Source organism: Geotrypetes seraphini, chromosome 3 (assembly GCF_902459505.1).
Source record: "Geotrypetes seraphini chromosome 3, aGeoSer1.1, whole genome shotgun sequence".
NCBI classification, from domain to species: Eukaryota; Metazoa; Chordata; class Amphibia; order Gymnophiona; family Dermophiidae; genus Geotrypetes; species Geotrypetes seraphini.
In genome coordinates this window covers 369,565,151-369,587,826 of record NC_047086.1, presented here as the reverse complement: position 1 = coordinate 369,587,826, position 22,676 = coordinate 369,565,151, and the positions used below count along the sequence as shown (strand labels likewise).

The following is a 22,676-nucleotide window of genomic DNA, read 5'->3' as shown; positions in this document are numbered from 1 at the left end:
TGAGCTACTGGTCGATCGCGATCGACGCGTTGGGCACCCCTGATATAGATTCTTACTAAAATAGGGCAAAGGAGTTCAAACAGTGCACAGTGGACATTTATATCGACCTGATGCACAATCCATAATGAAAAAGGTCATTGATGTTACTGAATGTAGGAACTAAAATTTAGAAATCAATAGCAATATATTTCTCAAATTTTTTTAGAAATCAATAGCAATATATTTCTCAAATTTTTTTCTAAAATATAAACTTCACTGAAATATAATTTCCATACTAACACTGTAAGTGTGACCAGTGCTTGTCCTTGAAAACAATTGCTGCAGTCTATGTTCCTTCTAAGCGGAGCTAATTTGCAATTGCTCATACTTTTTAGGAGCATTGCTCACAGATTTTACATAGTGGCTCACAAAAATTACTTGCAAATCTGGTTTAGACAACTAGTTGATCACATGAAAACAAATTTTTAGAACTTTTTGCTCAAACGAAAAACAATTTGCTCACACCCGGCCAATCCTTGACTGCTGATTTCTTTCTCATAGAATCTATATTCTTCATGTTACAAGTTTGATTAAAATGCTGTATTTTCATCTTCTTGTACAATCCCACTCTATTCATGGACAAGTGGGTTATGCTATGCATCCTATCTCGCAAGATCTCTTGTAGGAAGCTTCATTTACATATTTTTGATCCTCCTCTTTTACCTCAGGACTGCCCTCTGACTTCCAGTTGTCTTCCTGCAAGTAACAAGCAAGACAGTAGGAACTAGTATTTTCTACTCATGTGTGTTTGTTTTCTGTAACTTCAGTATTTTCATGGATTCATGCTTTCATGCTGCAGAGGTTCCCCTCAGAGACAGCTCTGGTTGTGGGAGATCACAGACTTTACTGGCAAAGTCTGTTTCCATGGGGTTGGCTGCTTTGCAGTGCACCCACCTGGTCTGCCTGCATTCACAAATCGGGACTGAGGGATTGTTCCCTTTGGAGCATTCCTCATCCCCAGGTTTGTACACTAGTGGTCTGCAGCATAGGCTGCATGGCTCCGTGGCAGTGCATCCAGGATCAAGGCCTACTGCGTTCATCCACCCCTTCGTGCACAGCATTTCCAGGTGAGGTGGAGTTTCCAACCGAGGCTTTGGGCCCAAGAGGCAGTCAGAAGACCGGCAGTCCAAGTTCCAAGGCTTCTTCAGGCAAATGATCTCCCTGTAAGCTGTTTCAGCTTCTGTCTTGCAGTTGCTAGCACAGTGAGTGACAGCCTGTGAGATTGATTTTGGGGGTTCTCTAGAACTGGGTTTTAAGAGGCTTGGGGGTTAGTCCTAGATACCCCTACCCAGAAATCCTAAAATTGCTGTGTTTTATTCATTGATGTGCATTTCCTGGGCTGTTTTATTCTCAAAATTGCTCCTGCAATGGCCGTCTTGGATTTTTCCAATTTTAATTAAAAGCTTTTGTCTGTCTCAAAACATTTTGTTTTTGCAAGATAACAAGTCAGATGGACTCGGGGCAGGATATTTCAGATTCATGCCCTATTTGCGGCAGATGGCTGTCAGGTGAGCCCCTGTGTTCCAAGTGAGGGGGGTGATGTTGGCCTTTGCCCCCCTCCCCCCCTCCCCACCGCTATGGGGGTTCTAACATGCAATCCATCCAAGGATTGTCCAAAAAGTCCACAATTGTGTCAGGGACAGCTCAAATGCGACCCTGGTGAAATGCAACTGCGATTCTGCGCCTAAAAGCCCACAAAAGCCCAAGAGTGTTAAGAAGGGTTCCGAGGTGGTTGCTTCCCTTCAAGGTCAAGGTTTTATCCTGGAATTTATTAATGTTTTTCAGACTCATCTAGCCAAATGGAAAAAAAATCGCCAAGACCCTTACTTTGGTGCCTCTGTTTGCTTTGGGGTCCCTTCTTTCAGGGACATGGGCCCACAATGTCAGGAGACAATCCACCGGTGGCCAACTCATGACTTTACTTTATTAGACAGGCACTTCTGCGGGGGGGGGGGGGAATTTTGCTGCAGCTATGGATTTCTGGATCTGGGTGAGGCTCCAGATCTTGTGGAGGAATTGAAATTGGAGGCTAGCCAGTCCTTGATAGCACAGCGCTCTCCTATGAGTAGTACAAAGCCGCAGTCTTCCTCTTTTTCTGATCCGGGCATTGCAAAGATGCTCTCGGACCTCTGGGAAGTACTGGAGGGTCCTCTGAGAGTGGCCAAGGCTATGTCCAAGCTATATTTGATGGCAAAGATCTTTTAATCAGCATTTTGTTTCTCCAAAGGTGGACTCCTTGGTAGCGCTGGTCCCTAAACACACTTCTCTCCCCAGTGAAGGCAGAGTGGTATTGAAGGGCGCACAAGTCTACAGGTTCGATTTTGCCCTGGAATAGCCTTTTGATTCCACAGCCTTGGGTTTGAGAGCGGCTGCAGTGGCATCCTTTGTCACTGTAGTCTGACACTCAAAGCTGCATCATGATCCTGACACCATTGTGTTTATGGATCGTCCATTTTTTATTTCTGGAGTGAACTATGTGACTGATGCCCCTGTATGACTTATTCAGAGTAGCGATCAAGTTGTTGGCTTACTCTATCTCCGCGCGCCGGATGTTGTGGATCAGACAGCGGTCTGATGATTCTTCATCCAGTGTGACCCTCGGTAAACTGCCCTTTAAAGGGCAATTATTGTTCAGTAAAGGCCTGGATTATCTTATGGCTAGTGCATAGGACCGTAAGACAGAGTCCTTTCTGGACAGCAGGCCTTGGTCTTCTATGGGAACAGAGCATTCTTGTTTATGTCCCTCCAGGCAATATCGTCAGTTCTTTGCTGATCCCTCAAGCCAGAGATCCTGTCAAAGCACTAAACAATAGCTTGGTGGAGCCTGCTCTCCTTCCGCCCCAAAGAAGCAGGTATGATGCCAGGCCCTCGGCTGATCCTCTGCAGATCAGAGGGAGGCTTGCAGCATTCCTGGAGAAGTGGGTGGACAACTCCACAGATCGATGGGTACTAGATATTCTGTGAGAAGGATACAAGTTTTAGTTTTATTGACCTCTTACATAATTTTTTTGGGACTCTCCAATGGGGAGACCAGACAAAGTAGCTAAAGTCAGAGCCACTGTCCAGAGTTGCCCGTTCCAGAGTCAGACTCCGGCAGATACTTGATATACTTCATTGTGCCACAGAGAGGCTCCAAAGATTGGAACCCAATTTTGTATCTCAAAGCAGTCAATGTGGCCCTAAGATTCCTTGATTTAGAATGGAAACATTGCAGTCGGTGATCCCCTTGGTAGAACCAGGGGAATTTTCTGGCCTCTCTGGATTTGAAGGCAGCTTACCTTCCTATTCCAATTTTTCTGGAGTATAGAAGATACTTGAAGTTCTATATCTTGCAACAGCTCTTCCAGTTCTCAGCCTTGCCCTTTGGGCCGACAACAGCACTTCAGACCTTTACCAAGCTGATGGTAGTTGTGGCAGCCCTCCTATGGAAACTTGGGATTTAGTGATTGGACTATTGGGAATCAGTTGGAGTCCAAAGGATGCCAAGCAGTGCACCAGGTTGGCTAGCTGCTGCAGAGCATAGGCTGGGTGGTCAACTTCGAAAGAGTCAGTTCATTCCAACACAAAACCTGGAATATCTGGGGATCTGTTTCATCATGGGAATGAACAAAGTGTTTCTTCCCGAATTGCACCAGGAGCAGCTTTGCCAATTGATCTGTGCTTTTCTGGACGCTCAAGCCCTGACAGCCTGGCAATACCTCCAGGTTTTGGGGTTGATGGTCACAACTACAGATGTAGTTCCCTGGGTGAGGGCTCACTTGCACCTGTTACAGGACACACTTATCTCTCCTTGGGGTCCACAGAGGGATCCACTGCTTGTACAGCTCCCTTGGACAGAAGAGGCTTGGCGCAGTCTAGCTGGTGGTTGAATCCTCTTTCTCTATCTGGAGGAGTTCCCCTCTGGATCTCCACCTGGGTGATCTTGAGAGACATCAGTCTTTATGGCCAGAAGGGTACTTTGCATAGACAGTTCAGTCCAGGGGCGTTGGTCCCCTTTCGAAAAAAAGTGGTTGATCAATCACTTGGAGCTTCGAGTTCTACGGCTGGCTCTCCTACACTTTGAGATCTTGCTCCACGACAAGGTGGTTAGTCTTCTCGGACAATATCACAGTGGTAGCCTATGTCATTTGTCAAGGGGGCACCAGGAGCACACCTCTGCAGCAGAAGACTCAACTACTCTTTCACTAGGCGTAAAAGCATCTTCTGGCACCTTCAGTAGTGCACATAGCCAGAGTGGACAATGTGCAAGCAGATTATCTTGGCCGTCAAACTCTGTATCCAGGGGAATGGTCCCTGTCCCAGAGAGCCTTACAAAGGATAGTAGAGATGGGGATACCCAACATTCGACCTGATGGTATTGGCGTCCACCAAGAAGGTGGCTCATTTCTTCAGCCTGCTGTCGTGAACCAGGCTGCGAAGGATTAGATGCCTTGTTGTAGCTGTGGCAACAGGAGGCCTTCTATGTCGTTCCTCCATGGCCCATGATAGGCCGTCTTCTGAGAAGAATCAAGACGCACCGGGTTCAGGTGATTTTTGTGGCACCCAATTGGCCGAGGTGGGCATAGTGTGCCAGCCTGGGTCATCTGCAGCTGGATCGGGGTCTCGTATTTCCTTGTCACTCGTGTCTTCTCACACAGGGTCCCATATCCTTGCAGTATCTGGACCACCTTGGTCTTATGGCATGGCTCTTGAGTGCACAGACTTAGTGCACAAAGGCTAGATGATAGGAGTGATCCGGCCTTTTCTGTATCTTTGGATACAGAGAAGGCCTTTGATCGGGTGGAATGGACCTTCATGTATCAGGCAATGGAATGGTTTGGCATGGGTTCGGGATTTATACAAATGATACAAACTCTGTATAGCTCCCCTTCTGCTAGATTATATATTAATAATAATTTTTGGGAGTGTTTTAAGTTGCATAGAGGAGTTAGACAGGGCTGTCCCTTATCTTCTTTGCTTTTTGGTATTGTATTAGAACCCTTGTTATTAGCGATTCATCAAGTAAAGGAGATACAGGGTATTCCTTATTCAGATCGGGAATATAAGGTCTCTGCTTATGCAGATGACATACTGCTTCATTTGAGAAATCCTGAAACAACTATTCCACATTTACTTGAATTGATTGAAAATTTTGGGAAATTTTCAGGATATAAGATAAACTAGAGTAAATCAGAAATTCTTCCACTTAATGTGCATTGTACAAAGGGTTTATTTGATCCATTCCCTTTTCTTTGGAGAGATGAAGGAACAAAATATTTAGGTATTTGGATAAACACACTGGAATACACATTGAAAGTAAATGAGAATTTTTTTATTACAGAGGGTAAACGAATTGTGAGCAATGGAATCCTTTACATTTGTCTTGGTGGGGGAGAGGTCAAACTATTAAAATGATGATTTTGCCTGTGGTTTGTTATCAAATGGGTATGATACCAGTTTTTTTTCTAGGGGTCCTTTTATAAAAAGTTAAATAGTATTCTTACAAAATTTATTTGGCTGGGTAAAATTGCTAGAGCTGCTTTTAGTGTCTCTACAAAAGCCAATTACAGAGGGAGGGGTAAATTTTCCCAATTTTTTATAGGTATCATCAAGCCTATATTTTGTGCCAAGGTATGTATTGGATCCTCCCAGAGCCCATTGAAAATATCCCAGATTGGTTATGGTTGGAATGGCGACTCATGTTTCCTCTGAGGTTATGCCATGTTCTCAGTATCAAAATGCCTAGGTTATATAAAGAAAACATTAAGATATGTGAGTAATTTAACACCTATTCCAATACATAAATCAACAAATCAAACTACGGTATATGGCTGAACTCCAAGATTCAAATTGGCGGTTTAAGTCATCTGGAAGTACCGGATGATAGCAGGAATACGCATTTTAGATGATGTTATATCTAATGGTAAACTGCTTGACTTTTCACAGTTGCAGCATAAACTTGGTCTTAATAAATCACAAAGTTTTAGATGGTTGCAACTGAAGCAGGCCATTCAGGTGGAGTTCCCTGAATGGAAAAATCTTAATAATCAATATAGTTTAGAATTCTTATGCTTTCAGGTTGACTTTCTGGGTCATTGGGCCGCTCAGTGGTATAAATTGATAGCTGGATTTATTTAAAAAAAAAAAACCAAAACTGGACTTGGGGACATTTGGAGTATTGAGATTAAACATCAAATTTCTGCATCTCAATGGTCACGAATTTGGTCTTGGAGAATGAGGTGTACAGTGTCTGCATCTATGAGACAAACTTGTTTTTTTTCTGTTGCATATAGCATTTTGGACCCCTGTTCGTTTACAAAAATTGGATAGCTCTAAGTCTAATAGATGTTGGCATTGTCACCTTGAGGCAGGGCTTTTTGGAATTCAATATGGGGACAAATAAATTGTTAGAAAATCCGGTGGCATTATCTTATGATACTGTATTTGGCATGTCAATGAGGGCTAAGAGCCAAATATCTTCAAAGAATAATAAGCTATTACCGGTACTTGTTATGACAGGAGTTGCCATACAACAGATTACAAGAAATTGGAAAAATTAGGAAAGATTGAATTACAGTTTTTGGTGGAACTCTTTGTGTCATATATATAAAATACCCAGCAGGGGTATTAAAAAAAAAATTTCAGGAGGTTTGGGAGCCTTTAACAACTTATTGTAATGAATAAATATCATTTTTCCCTTAATAAAACGTCCAAGATGGGGTGGAGGGGGGGATTAAGGGTGATCTTTATATAATTGTGAGAATTATTAGGAAATATTTTACTATATGAATATCTGTTATATTTTTGTTATGAAAGGGTGGGGTGGGAGGGAGTAAAACCTTTTAAATGAATATGTGCAGAATATTAAGTGTTATTTGTATGTAAAATTGTTTTGATATTTTGAAACACTTTTTTATGAGTTTTAAAATGAATAAAGATTTATTAAAAAAAAAATATACAAAGCTTGTTTTCTTCATAACTCTGTCAAAACTTGATCAATTTCAATAAAATTTGGGATATATGATCCTGAATACATTTTTATAAGCCTACACTCATGCCAGCCACCTCACCTCACCTCAATGACAATACTTCATACCTGGTTCTTCAATTGTCACAATGTTTTCTTCAGTGTGAATTGATCAGGCCTTGTCGCTTTCTGACTGGCAGTTGAGCCCATTTCTTGCAATTTCTTCAAAACATATTCTATGCTTATCCTCTTCCACCACTTTTCTGGAAACTCTTGTAAGAACCATAACCGGTCTCCAGATGTGAATTTTTAATAAGAATCTGATCCACCTGACTGACCTTGATGCACAGTGCTGTGTAAGCCTGATAACACTACAGAAATGATTAAATAGTAGTCGTAGTAGAAAGCTATGGCAACTGTCTATTTTAAAATGGCATCTGCATGTATCATGAGGATAATCGCTTGGTGGTGACAACATTGTTTAGATGTGGTGGCTGACATTGGTGTAGGCTTATTGCATATTTATTCAGGATGATGTATCCCAATTTTTATTGTAATTGGTCAAGTATATATAGTCTTTGTAAGAATAACAAGTCAGAAATTGGAAAAATTGCCAAACTGCTGAAATATGTTTCAGTGCAATAGGTGGGAGACGTTCTAGACAGGGTTATTTTCCCATAGCTGCGTGCTGCTGCAGAAGGAATCTACTCTGGATTTTTTTCTGTGACTCTGTTATACTTCATTGGGTTCTCTAGCTCCATCTTCAGTTCTTTCCTTGTGCACGCATGCCTGCAGGAGTGTTTGTTCTGCTCTCCCCATTTTATTATTTTTAATTCATTGTAATTTAATCCCCTTTTCAGGTAATTTTGTGCTTGGAGTGTTTTTGAAGCTCTGCTTGCTTGAGAATTTACAGACTTCAGTCTGTAGCTGACAGGCTGAGCCCACTGGGTACCTGTTAGCCAGCCTGACTAGTTTCTCTGGAGCTCAGGACTGTCCCTGAGATGATCTCACCTCCTGTTAATAAAGGGTCGAGTGCCGATTGTTAGGCATCCTTAGCAGGCTCAATAGGGTCTTATAGGGTGCCGACTGTATCATTGCGCCTCTGCCCGTCCCGGTGTGCATCCATTGGTCCGCAGAGTGGAGGTGTCTGACACAGGAGTCTGATTGGCAGTCCAGAGGTCAGCTTTGCAGAAGCATTCCCAGCATTGTGACAGTGAATTTTCTCAGCCAGCTACTATGAGAGAGCTGAGAAGCACAGATCTTGTCAAGTCACAGTGAGAACACAGGCTGACAGCCTATGAGAGACTTTGGGGGAGGTTGGAAAAGTGGGGTTTTCAGTGTTTCTATATGTTACCCTTTGTTCTCCCTCGTGAAAAATCCTAAAATTGTTATTTTTATAGTTTGGGAAGTGTAAAAACTATTGCGATTTTGGCGCAAAGTTTTTGACAGCTGGCATCTTGGATTTTCAGCGATCTTTTTTTCTAAAGTTCCCTGCTTCTTAAACTGCACATTTTGCCTGGAAACCTGCTGGGATGGAGTCCTTAGGCTCTTCTCATGTAGATTCTTGCCAGAATTGTGCAAACTTAGCAATTTTAGAGCATCCTTGCACCACATGCTATGTGGCGAAAGTCAGGGGGCTACAGTATCCAAATTAACTTCTGTCAGCCAGGCTACAGACCCTCCGCAGCCAAAGAAGCATAAATGCAAGTCTTCTAAGAGTGACTTTCTTCCCCAGGAGCCAGACACTTTTTCCAAATGCATAAAATTTTGTGGTCAAACTTTCAGACCAAATGTTCTCCCCCTGAACAGTCTCAATCCGCCTTGGGGCACATCCTCACTTCAGCCTGCTGTGGCTTTTGCACTGCCTGATCCTAATTTGGGGGACTCAGATGCTGATGTTTCCTTTACGGATCCCTTGTTTGCATGTACTGTGCTACCCAGAGTGGGAGATCAGGGGGCTGTGTGCTGAATCTGCAGATCCCTCTGCGCTCTTGGATCCTGTGGATGATTCTACTGTCTTGCGCTTATTTAAGTTGGCAGCCCTGCCGGACCTCATTTCTGAGTCATTGCAGGAATGGAATTTAGTCACTTAGCCCATTTCTTCCTCCTGGCTATGTGGTGTGCACTCGCAGTTAGCTGCCTTTCCCTGGCACCCTGATATGAGTGTTCTGGTCTCGAAGCAGTTTGACTCTCAGAAGGGTTCTCTGAAAATTGCTAGAGCTATGTTCTGCTTGTTTCCCGTGGCACAGGCATATCAGCAACTTTTGGGTTAGCACAGGGTGGATTCTTTGGTGGCGGAGGTGACTTAAGCACACCTCTCTCCCCAGTGAGGGTGGTCTTATGTTAAAGACATGCAGAACTTCCAGGGGGATTTGGTCCTCAGGAAACTTTTTGATGCAGATTCTTTAGGTATCAAGGCTGCTTCGGTGATGTCATTTGTGGCATGTGCTTGTCTCTTGCGCACCATGGAGAGTGAGGCAGTGGATCCCTCTCCTCAACTTCTGATGGCTGGGACAGATTATATGGCAGATGCATTGTATGATCCAATGAGAGTTTTAGCAAAAGTGTCAGCTTATCCCATCTCTGCCCACCGAATGCTCTGGGTTCACCAATGGGCTGTTGATTTCTCATCCAAGGCTACTTTGGCTAGGCTGCATTTTAAGGAGCAGTAATTGTTTGACAAAAATCTGGATGACCTTATGGATTCAGTGATGAACCTCCACAGGTTCTGGATGCTCCAATTTTCATGGCTCACAGCATACCAGAACTTATGCAAATGCCACGTTGCAGAGATTTTTCCAAGGCTCCTGACGAAGATACACTGGCTACAGGTGTTCCCAGCCTTCCACCTCCCATTCTACACCCTCTGCCAGAAAGGCTCAAAGATGCCAGGCTGATGGATGCCCCTCTGCAAATATCTATCTACCAGAAGCCCGCAGGTGGAAACTGTGTGTCCAGATTTTTTTCCCTTCTGGAGCGGCCAGCTCCTTCAGCATGGGATTATCTTCAGGTCTGGGATCCATAGTTAACACGCTGGATGTGGTTCCTTGGGCGAGAGCGCACATGCGTCCTCTTCAACATGCTTTCCTATCTCGCTGGGCTCTGTGGATGCCTTGCAGGCCCATCTGCCTTGGACTCTGGAAGCTCGAGCAAGCATGGACTGGTGGCTTTTTCCGCAGTTGTTCTGCAGGGGCGTACCACTACACATTGCCTCCTGGATTGTGATGACAGATGCTAGCTTTCGGGGCTGAGGAGCACATTGCAATTGTTGTCCTATTCAGGGGTGTTGGATGCCCTCTCAGCAGGTCAATCAACTGATGGAGCTCAGAGCCATTCAGCTAGCTCTGACAAGATTGCAGAAGACTGTGGAAGGCCAAGCATTCAGGGACTTCTCCGACAATGCGATGGCAGGCAGTACTCTACATCAGTCGCCTATGTCAGTCGCCAGGGAGGGACCAAGAGCACTCCTCTGGCTCAGGAAGCCCGCCTTTTTCTTTGGACGGAACGTCATCTCCTAGTGCTGACAGCGGCACATATGATGGGAGTAGATGACGTTCAAGCTGACTACCTTAGCAGACAGACTCTGGAGTCAGGCGAGTGGGTCCTGTCTACAGTGGTGTTCCAAACGATAGTGGGGTGCTGGTGGAGGTCCCCCATTGACCTCATGGCTATGCAAGAAACAAGAAAGCAGATTGCTTCTTCATTCGAAGATCTGAGCCAGGAAGTGAGGGGCTTGATGCTCTAGTGCAGCCCTGGTCTCAGGAGATTCTCCTGTATGTTTTTCTTCCTTGGCCGATGATTGGCTGGGTCATTCAGAGGATCGCGGTTCATCTGAGCTCCATCATTCTGGTGGCTCCAAACTGACCTTGCAGACCATGGCACGCAGATCTGATGAGGCTGTGCAGGGGTCACAGCCTTCAACTGAGTACCTATTCGGACCTTTTCACGCAGGTTCCAGTATCCATGGAGGATCTGGGACACTTTGCTCTTACGGCATGGCTCTTGAGTGTGCAGCCTTAGACCATAAAGGATATTCTGCCCTGGTTGTTGGTATTCTTCTAAAGTCTAAGAAGTCATCAACGATGTCAGCTTAAGCTAAGGCGAGGAAGGCCTTCCAACACTGGTGTGCCCAGGACCAAGTGGACCCTTATTCAGCTCTGATCTTGCTAATTCTAGCTTTTCTTCAGGCTGGGTTGGATAAAAGCCTCAGTGTGGCTTCTTTTTGGGTCAAAATGGCCGGGCTCTCCTATTTTTAGATCCTGGGAGTGTCAGTCTTCCTTGGCATCTCATCCTGATGTCGCCTGATGTCGCTAGATTCTTGAAGAGAGATCTTCATGTCCGACCGCCGGTTAAGCATCCTTTTACTTCCTGGGACTTTAACTTGTTGTTGTCTAGCCTTACCAAGGCTCCTTATGAGCTCCTTCGAGAGGCTACCCTCTTGAACTTGATGCTCGAGACTGTTTTTCTGGTCACCATTACTTCAGTGCGTCGTGTGTCGGAACTGCAGGCTTTGCTTTCAAGGGATCCTTTACTCTGTATTTTGGAGGCAGGGGTTTCCCTTCAGACGGTTCCTTCCTTCCTGCCGAAGGTAGTTTTGTCTTTCCATGTCAATCAAGAAGTGTGTTTGCTTGCCTTCAACCGACAAGTTACAAGACACAGGGCCACCTGTTAAAGAAACTGTATATGCGCAGAGTTCTCTCTGACCATTTGTTTGTGCTGACTCATTCAGTTAAGCGGGGCACTCCCGCTTCCAAGGCCACAATTTCCAGATGAATCCCTAGGGCCATTTCGTGAGCCTACATTCTTTCAGGAAAATGGTCTTCTGTTTCCGTTAAGGCACATTCTACCAGGAGTGTGGCTTCTTTGTTGGCTGAAGCTAGATCTGTCTCTCCTGTGAAGATTTGCAGAGCGGCGATGTGGTCTTCACTTCACACGTTTGCCAAGTTCTATAGAGTGGATGTGGTGGCAAGACAGGACTCTGCTTTTGGGTCCTCGGTCGTAAGGGTTGGCGCAGCAAGCCCACCCTAGATTTTTGGGGGACTGTTTTTATATGTCCCATCTGTCTAGAATGTCTCACCTATTGCACTGGAAAAAAAATAAATTATGCACTTACCCTAGTAAGCTCTTTTTCAGTAGATAGGTGAGACATTCTAAGCAGCAACGAGACCAGCCACAACCACCGAGAGCACACAGACCCGATCCTACCAAGAGTGTGAACTCTTCCCCCCATGCATTCCGCTAAGAAGATCGACTGTCGGCTCCGGGCGGCTTTCCCGCAGAGGAGAGAATCCTGCATTCACCGTGGGCCTCATCTGGGGCAGCCTCCTTGGAGCGGCTGGGGCACGGGCAGTGTGTCTGGGAGGGAATGCATGGATGGGAGAACATCGCAGGGGAGGAGACATAGGCATCCTGGGACTGTCTGCCAAGTCTCTTCCCTGAAGAAGCCCTTTCTGGAAATGTCAATCGCTCCTCCTAAAGCTTATGATTTATCTTTAATCTTATCTATTGTTTTGCCTTTTGTCATTGTTTTGTTCTATTTCTATCATTTAAATTTCTCCAGAATTCTACTGTTCAACGGCTCCCCCTTCTGCTTCTATTCCTTTCTCTCCTCTCTTCTACCTTCCAAAGTATTTAGATCAATACTGTCTTGTTAAAATGTATATTTTATTTTTATTTTTCCTCTAACTCTACTTTTCACTTCTCTATTACTCTCCAGGTACTTTAGTTAGATTGTGAGCCTTCGGGACAGTAAGGGAATTTTTCAAGTACCTTTCTTATTTCTAATCTTAATGTATATTTTCTGTAAACCGCTTAGAACCTAACGGATGTAGCGGTATATAAGAAATAAATTACATTACATTACATTACATTCTAGACTCCGACCCTGTCCTTCCTTGGCCTGCTTACAGTTTTCAGTCTGTTTATGCTTCTCAAAGCTGATTTTTGGATGCCTGTATGCCCTTGGGGCCTGGGAAGATTTTGCATATGTTTCAATTTATTGGGGAGTAGTTTCTGAGCTCCTTTGAAGCCTGTGTTGGCAGTTAACAGTACTGTTTAGTTACTTTTATGCAGAAAAATTTGTTTAAGCCTATTGCTACAGGTGCCTCTACTTCACGTGTATTGGGTGGCTGTTTATGCTCGGGTACTAACTGAAGGTGGAGCTAGAGAGCCCAGTGAAGTATAACAGTGGCAGAGTGAAAAATCCGGAGTGGATTCCTTCTGCAGCAGCACGTGACTATAGGGAAATAATCCTACTGTCTAGAATGTCTCACCTATCTACTGGAAAAAAGCTTACTAGGGTAAGTAATAATTTCTTTATATTTTCTTTTAAACAGCTCCTGAAGTTTTTCAGATATCATTTGTGTTTCCAAATGGCGATAAGTATGGTAAGAAACTTTGTGAAATTAATTTTTCATATGTTTTGTTTTCTAAAGTAATAATTTACAGTGATCAGTTATTTAACTCCTAAATTTGATAAAGCAGCAACACATTCACATACAATACCTCTGGCTTATATTGAACAAGCATACGCCAGATCTGTATGTGGCATTTGAGGAAAGGTCTCACCATCTCTTTAGAATGTTCAGAATATGTGTTTGCTTTTTCTTGGTTTATTTATGCCTTTTGTATTACTCCTAAATCTCCTTTTTGTCACAGTATATTTTATTTCATTTTACTTTTAAACTATTTTTATAGTAATTGAGGGAGGATGTTTTATATCTATGCCAGTTTTGTCTGTGCCCCTTTTCAGCTTGCATGTGTGACTTTCATAGCATCAGAACAATATGTACATATATGTGAAACAGCAGTGGAGTTAAGATATATGTGCATATTTAGTAAAATATGCAACTATAGAAGCATCTGTCACAGTGAAACAGTTTATATAAATAGTAGCTAGTTATTGGTCTGTAATATTTAGGAACATGGATCTTCCTTTGGAAGGAGAAGTGTTCTTCCTGGTTTTAGCCATTGTGATGGTAAATCTAGTTGTCTGATGAACTGATTTTTGCTGTTTGCCAGATCTTGGTGTTCTGTCTCAGCTCCGATTCCAATTTTGGAACTGAGCAGGGTTAAACTGCCAAACAAAAACAAACACTCTTGAATTACTTGTGAGCTGTGCACTTTAATTAATCAACCAGATACTATGAAATCTGAGCTTGCAAACATCTGGGTATACCCCAGGGTCTCTACCACCATGAAAAAGAAAACAGTTCTTATCCCAGGACAAGCAGGCAGGTATTCTCACTAGTGGGTGATGTCATCCGACAGAGCCCTGATACGGACATCTTGCAAGTATGTCTTGCTTGAAGAAACTCAGAAGTTTTGAGATGCCCGCACCGCGCATGCGCCAGTGCCTTCCCGCCCGATGGTCCGGGCGCGTCTCCTCAGTTCTTTTTCTTCCGCGGAGCTGTTAAGTCTGTCTTCAATTTCGCGCCCATTGAATCTTTTTTTGCCTTCTATTGTTGCTGCGGGTTGAGTTCTTTTGCTCTCCTGTGCATTTGTTTCTTTCTTTGATTTCTTTTTATTAAAAAAAAAAAAAAAAATTTTCTTCCGACACCGGGTCGGCCGCGGGGCAGGGGCCCCGCGCCTTCGACCTTGCGGCGGAGCTTTTCCGGCCTATGTCCGGGCCGATCACCGGTTTTAAGAAGTGTAGCAAGTGCCAGCGCGCGATTTCGCTCACGGACCCTCATCGACGCTGCTTATAGTGTCTGGGACCGGATCACTTTCCGAAATCGTGCAGGCCTTGCTCCACTTTAACAGCGAGAGCGTTTAAGCGCCACTGTCTGCTGTGGGAGTCCATGTTCAAGATGGAAGCTTCGTTGGATCCGTCAGCTTCGACATCGACGGGTGCTTCGACTGCATCGACGAAGCCCTCTACCTCCCCGGCTGCTTCGAGCCTTCTGAAGCCGGCATCGTTCACGCCGGTTTCGGCCTCGACTTCGGCGCCGGTGCCTTCCTCCGTCTCCTCGGAACAGGTCTCGGCCCCTACGGTTCCACCGGTGGTGCTTAAAAGTGCCGAAGGCTGGCAAGCAGAAGCAACACAACACCGAAAGAGCGCGGAGACCATGCGGAAGGGTCCCCTTTTGTTGCGGATCCCTCCATATCGGCTTCGTTGCGGTCCATTCTGGAGGCTCAGTTTGTGGAACTCATGACCACCATGGGACCCCGGCTGATTGCCTCGATCCAGGGTGACCTCCCCGTTCCGGTTCCGAGGGGCGGACCGCCCCCTCCTCCTCTGCCGCGCTGCACGACCTCGTTGCTCGGCGAGGAGGAGCGGCGAGCAGTGTCCGGGTCCTCGAGGCAGTCCTTGGGGGGTACTATGCCTCCTTTGGAACCAATTCCCTCGAGGAAGGCCTCCCTTAGTGATATGCCCCCCTTGGAGCCTATCCCCTCGAGGAAAGCTTCGTTTAGCGACTTACCTCCATTGGAACCAGTTACTCCACCCCATGACGCTGTGTGGCGCCCACCTTCGAGGCCTCCCAGTCCTGGGCATAGCAGGAAGCAGGACGAGTTCTTCCGAACCCCCTATCAAGCCTGGGCGGCTTTGGGGGAGGTGCCGACTCTTCCGCCTCTACGATCGACGACCTTGAGTCCAATCTGCTCCTTAGAGGCTTCTGACCAGGTTTCTCACAGATGGGCTCGATCCCCTTCCAGGCATCGGGAGGGTCATCGATCCATCCTCTTCGAGGCATTCCTCTCGACACTCGACTGTCTCGCCTCAGAAGAAATTGCCTCAGATGGGGTATGCTGCTTCGGCTGGGTCTCCTCCTCCGGGCCCGGAGTTTGAGGATCCCGAGGTTTTTTACTCGCCCTGTTGCTCACAGGCCTCTATGGAGCCTGAAGCCTCGTCTTCTTCTAGTCCTTCTCGTAGACCAGCGACGGCGGACCAACTGTCCTTTTCCTCAGACAGATGGTGGATGACATGGACATTACCCTCAATGCTGGGTCTCGATATTCCAAGGAGTATCTCGATACCATGCACTTGCCTCGTCCTCCAGCCGAGTCCTTGCGCCTTCCTCTGCACAAGTTCCTCGACCAGACCTTCATGAGGTGCTTTGAGTCTCCTTACTCTATCCCTGCGGTCCCTGGAAAATTGGATGCTCGGTACCGAACGGTGCATCATAAGGGCTTTGAGGGACCTCAGCTTTCTCATCAGTCCCTCCTGGTCGAATCCTCGCTTAAGCGGTCTCATCCTGGGCAGGTCTATGCTTCAGTACCTCCGGGCCGCGAGGGCAGAACCATGGATAAATTTGGTCGACGCATCTATCAAAATTCGATGATGACGTCCCGAGTCCTGAATTACAATTTCCATTTTGACGCCTACTTGGAATTTTTTCTGCCTTTGCTTCGGAAATTCACACCGTACATCGAGTCCCAGGCTCGGTTTGAATTTGAGGAAGTGGTAGCTTCGCTGTCCCAGCTTCGTCTTCAGTTGATGCAATCTGCCTATGATGCTTTCGAGCTCTCGGCCCGAGCGGCGGCCTGCTCTGTGGCGATGCGCCGGTTGGCCTGGTTGCGGACCATTGACATGGACCCGAATCTTCAGGACCGCCTGGCCAACGTCCCGTGTGCTGGGGCGGATCTTTTTGACGAATCCATCGAGACAGTCACGAAGAAATTGTCTGATCATGAAAAGTCCTTCTAGTCAATTCTTAGGCCGAAGCCTAAGCCTCAACAGTCTTGACCCTCTCGTCCACCGTTGATTTATCAGCGGCGTTATCAACCGAGGCAAACTCCACCTGCGAGGCAACCGGCGAAGCGACAGCCTCCTCAGAAGGGTCAGCCGAAGTCTCAGTCGCCGGCTGTCCCTAAGACCACTCAGCCTTTTTGACTGTCTCGTCGAGGGCATAACCAACCTCGTTCTGCCTTCCCCTCTTTTTCCCATCGGAGGGCGCCTCCATCATTTTTATCATCGCTGGGAGGCCATAACATCCGACCTCTGGGTCCTTGCTATCATCAGGGAAGGATACTCTCTTCATTTCCAACGGGTCCCTCCGAGAGAGTATCCTTCCAACTTGACTCAGACCGCCCTTCTTCTTCAGGAAGCTCAGGCTTCGTGCCGTGGAGCCGGTCCTGTCGGACCAAGTGAACCAGGGGTTTTACTCCCGGTACTTCCTTGTTCCGAAGAAGACGGGCGACCTGCGACCCATTTTGGACCTCAGGGCCCTCAACAAATTCCTAGTCAAAGAGAGGTTTCGCATGCTGACGCTTGCTTCTCTCTACCCCCTCCTCGAGCAGAACGACTGGTTATGCTCTCTGGATCTCAAGGAGGCCTACACTCACATTCCCATTCATCCGGCCTCCCGCAAATTCCTCAGATTTCAGGTGGGACATCTACATCTGCAGTATCGAGTGCTTCCATTCGGCCTGTCCTCGTCTCCCAGAGTCTTCACGAAGTGTCTGGTAGTGGTGGCCGCTGCACTTCGAAACAGGGGTCTTCAGGTGTTTCCGTACCTCGACGACTGGCTCATCAAGGCCCCATCTGCTCCAGAGGTCATTTCGGCGACCTTGGCCACGATTTGCTTCCTGCAGAGTTTGGGATTCGAGATCAACTTCCCCAAATCTCACCTGCAGCCTACTCAGTCTCTTCCCTTCATCGGGGCGGTCCTGGACACCATTCAGCTTCGAGCATTCCTTCCCTCTCAGCGCATGGATGCTCTTCTTCATCTCTGCCAGTCTGTGTCTTCTCGCCAGACCATCTCAGCGAGACACATGATGGTCCTCCTGGGCCACATGGCCTCTACAGTTCATGTGACACCCTTTGCCAGGCTTCACCTCAGAATTCCTCAGTGGACCCTGGCTTCTCAATGGACTCAGGTGTCGGACCCGTTGACTTGACACATCATAGTCACTCCTGCTCTTCGGCAGTCTCTACTTTGGTGGATGACCTCTTCGAATCTATCCAGAGGTTTGCTGTTTCACACTCCTCCCCACCGGAAGGTTCTCGCAACCGATTCCTCGACCTATGCCTGGGGGGCTCATCTGGATGGGCTTCGCACTCAGGGATTCTGGACCAGTGCGGACCGACTCCATCAAATCAATCTTCTGGAGCTCAGAGCCATCTTCTATGCTCTTCAAGCTTTTCAACATCTGCTTCACGACATGGTGGTCCTCATTCGCACAGACAACCAGGTCGCCATGTATTATGTGAACAAGCAGGAGGGCACGGGATCGGCCTCCCTCTGCCAGGAAGCTCTCAGAGTCTGGGATTGGGCGGTTTGCCACAACGCATTCCTCAAAGCTGTCTACATTCAGGGGAAGGACAATGTCTTGGCAGACAACTTGAGTCGTCTCCTCCAGCCTCACGAATGGACTCTCCATTCCAAACCCTTCATCAGATCTTTGCACAATGGGGGACGCCTCAGATAGACCTCTTTGCGGCTCCCCACAACTTCAAACTGCCTCAGTTTTGCTCCAGGATCTACACTCCTCATCGCCTCGAGGCGGATGCATTTCTGCTGGATTGGGGGAATCGCTTTCTGTATGTGTTTCCTCCATTTCCTCTTATCCAGAAGACTCTGGTCAAGTTGAGATTCGACCATGCCACCATGATTCTAGTAGCTCCTCGGTGGCCCAGACAACCTTGGTTCTCCCTTCTGCTTCAACTCAGCAGCAGGGAGCCGGTCCTTCTTCCAGTGTTTCCGTCACTACTTACTCAACATCAAGGATCAATGCTTCATCCCAACCTGCAGTCTCTCCACCTGACTGCTTGGTTCCTCTCAACGTGACTCCTCACCAGTTTTCACAGGCGGTGAGAGATGTCTTGGAGGCTTCCAGGAAGCCTGCTACTCGTCAATGCTACTCCCAGAAATGGACTAGATTTTCTTCCTGGTGTATTTCCAATTCTAAGGAGCCTCAGCGAGCCTCCCTGTCATCTGTATTGGACTATCTTCTACACCTGTCTCAGTCTGGTCTCAAGTCTACATCTATACGAGTCCACCTGAGTGCTATTGCGGCTTTCCATCAGCCTCTACAAGGGAAACCACTCTCTGCTCATCCTGTGGTTGCCAGATTTATGAAAGGACTTTTTCATGTTAATCCTCCTCTCAAACCGCCTCCGGTGGTTTGGGATCTCAATGTTGTCCTTTCTCAGCTTATGAAACCTCCTTTTGAGCCTCTGAGAAAGGCTCCACTAAAGTTTCTCACTTGGAAAGTGGTTTTTCTGGTGGCCCTCACATCTGCTCGAAGGGTCAGTGAGCTTCAGGCCTTGGTGGCGGACCCACCTTTCACAGTATTCCATCATGACAAGGTGGTCCTCCGCACTCATCCGAAATTCCTGCCTAAAGTGGTCTCTGAATTTCATCTCAACCAATCCATAGTTCTTCCTGTGTTTTTTCCAAAGCCTCATTCTCATCCTGGAGAATCAGCTCTTCACACTCTGGACTGTAAACGTGCTTTGGCTTTCTACTTGGATCGCACCAAACCACACAGAACTGATCCTCCACTTTTCGTCTCCTTTGATCCAAACAAGTTGGGACGACCTGTTTCAAAGCGCACCATCTCAAACTGGATGGCAGCTTGTATCTCTTTCTGCTATGCCCAGGCTGGATTACCTCTCCCCTGCAAGGTCACAGCCCATAAGGTCAGAGCAATGGCAGCCTCTGTAGCCTTCCTCAGATCGACACCGATTGAGGAGATTTGTAAGGCTGCCACTTGGTCCTCGGTTCATACATTCACCTCTCATTATTGTCTGGATACTTTCTCCAGAAGGGATGGACAGTTTGGCCAAACAGTGTTACAAAATTTATTCTCCTAAGTTGCCAACTCTCCCACCATCCCATTGAGGTTAGCTTGGAGGTCACCCACTAGTGAGAATACCTGCCTGCTTGTCCTGGGATAAAGCAATGTTACTTACCGTAACAGTTGTTATCCAGGGACAGCAGGCAGCTATTCTCACATCCCACCCACCTCCCCTGGGTTGGCTTTTCTGCTTGCTACCTGAACTGAGGAGACGCGCCCGGACCATCGGGCGGGAAGGCACTGGCGCATGCGCGGTGCGGGCATCTCGAAACTTCTGAGTTTCTTCAAGCAAGACATGCTTGCAAGATGTCCGTATCGGGGCTCTGTCGGATGACATCACCCACTAGTGAGAATAGCTGCCTGCTGTCCCTGGATAACAACTGTTACAGTAAGTAACATTGCTTTCTAGCTAAGAGAACCCTGACTGATTTAACGTTGTCCCTGTTCTTTCATCTCCATTATCTTAAGAACATAAGAATTACCACTGCTGGGTCAGACCAGTGGTCCACTCCCGCAGTGGCCCTTAGATAAAAGACCAGTGCCCTAATTGAGTTTAGCCTTACTTGCGTACGTACTAGTTCAGCAGGAACTTGTCTAACTTTGTCTTGAATCCCTGGAGGGTATTTTCCCCTATAATAGCCTCCAGAAGAGCGTTCCAGATTTCTACCACTCTCTGGGTGAAGAAGAACTTCCTTACATTTGTACGGAATCTATCCCTTTTTAACTTTAGAGAGTGCCCTCTCGTTCTCTCTACCTTAGAGAGGGTGAACAACCTGAATGTTTCGATCATGTCCCCTCTCGGTCTCCTTTTCAAGGGAGAAGAGGCCCAGTTTCTCTAATCTCTCTCTGTATGGCAACTCCTCTAGCCCCTTAACCATTTTAATTGCTCTTCTCTGGACCCTTTCAAGTAGTACTGTGTCCTTCTTCATGACGGCGACCAGTGCTGGATGCAGTATTCCAGGTGGGGGCATACCATGGCCCTGTACAGCAGCATGATAAACTCCGATCTATTTGTGATCCCCTTCTTAATCATTCCTAGCATTCTGTTTGCCCTTTTTGCCACCAACGCGCATTGCGCAGACGGCTTCATTGATTTGTCTACCAGTACTCGCAAGTCTCTTTCCTGGGGGGGTCTCTCCAAGTACTGCACCGGACATCCTGTATTTGTGTATAGGATTTTTGTTACCGACATGCATCTTACTACTCGTACCATTTCAAGATAACACATTTGTTGCCATCCAGCAAGTGGAGATGTAGGATTAAAAAAACTTGCAGTCTTCCTCCAAATGAAAAAGCACTACTCTTGTTCAGACGGTAATTTTATAACTTAGAGTGCTACACTTGTAGATGGCAGGGTTTTTTAGACCCTTTACATTCAATCGGGGCCAAATAAGGAGAGGTGCAAAATAACTTTCTTCCCAGGTCATGAGCTGCTGGTAGACACTCGTTCCTACCACAAATACTTAGCTTAATGAAAAATGCATATCTATGAAATTTTTTTTGTAAAGGAAAAAAGGATCTCAGACATCCATACCACTGACTATTTTGATGTCAGTTGGTAATATTTGGATGATGGTATCTTTCATTGATCCTAAAAAACTTCTCTTTCTTTCTTTTATCAATCTTGTATGCAAATTTATTTAAAATATATGCAGAATACTTATTGACTAAATCTTCCAAATGTCTTTGAAAACATTTTTCCTTCTTAGCTCACTAACTTAGCTGTCACTGTCGACAGATACGTAGGGGCAAACAACAAACCTTGAAGAAGCCGCTCAGAAGAAACAGGTCCTGTCGGATCAATTGCTACTACAGTATCAGCAGTAACAGAACACAGCATGGTTATGTCTTCTTGTGAAGTTTACTCAAAATTGAAGCTATTACCTGAAGATTTGAGATAAATGCTTCATTTTTCTTTGTAGCAGTTTAGTTATTTTCTTAAGTGGTCTGCTAGTGTTTTTTGGGTCACATTGTTGCAATGTTAGAAGAACCTCTGTAAGCTGTTACTGCTGCTTTTCCGTATGGCTTTTTGTTGACTTAAGTTAATGAGCTAAAAAGGAAAAAAAATTCAAAGTTAGGAAGATTTAGTCAAGAAGTATTTTGCATATATTTTAAATAAATTTGCATACAAGTTTGATAAGAGAGGTTTTTTAGGAACAATTAAAGATACCATCATCCAAATATTTCCAACGGACATCAAAATAGTCAGTGGTATGGATGTCTGAGATACTTTTTTCCTTTACCCCCCAAAAATTTTCATAGACATGCATTTTTCATTAAGCTAAGTATTTGTGGTAGGAATGAGTGGCTGTTTATTAGCTTACATTTTTGGTGGGGTTTTTTTTTTTTTTTCAATTTTGTGCGACTGCTAGTAAACGCCACAGAGGTTTCACTGGTGGAAATCCTAGATCTAACAAACATGTACCAGCACTTGTGCATCCATTAGAGCAGATGCTAATGCTTTCTAAAAGCATTTCTAAAAGAAAAATGGGAAGCAAGAAATTCTCCTTCTGAGCAGAATTCTCCTTCTGAGCAGCTACTGAAAGGCCATTTTTTGAAGGATTACAATTTTGTACGCTTTTTTAAATAAAGACTTCTGCACCTTGTACCTTCCATTCTGCAGTTTCTTTCTTGTTTTGGGTGTTCATCTTTCACTGCAGATTCGTTAGATTTTTTTTGTTGTTGTTTTTGCTCTTAGCTCTAACAACCCATTTCTCTTTGCTATGGTAGTATTTCTGTTCTTGCTTTTACTTGTAGCTCTTGCATTTTATAGATGTGGAATTTCACGAAAGCCTTTACTTCTTTCATTTTAGATGGAGAATGTATCAGAACAGCTTCTGGAGTGCTTGAGAGGAACGGTGTGGGAACTCATAAAAATCCTAATGGAGTTATCTACAAGGGAAACTGGATGAATGATAAGGTAACCCAATATGTTGAATTTTTCCAAAGA

General features: G+C 45.7%; 1 protein-coding gene across 2 annotated transcripts in view; it reads left to right on the top strand.

Moving 5' to 3' along the window:
- MORN2 (MORN repeat containing 2) overlaps positions 1 to 22,676 on the top strand; it is a 55,265-nt gene that overhangs the window by 2,849 nt on the left and 29,740 nt on the right. For both annotated transcript variants that reach the window (XM_033937173.1, XM_033937174.1), the window contains exons 2-3: positions 13,321 to 13,371; positions 22,540 to 22,646. In XM_033937173.1, the coding sequence (XP_033793064.1) occupies positions 13,321 to 13,371; positions 22,540 to 22,646 (158 nt within the window). The remainder of the gene's footprint in view (positions 1 to 13,320; positions 13,372 to 22,539; positions 22,647 to 22,676) is intronic.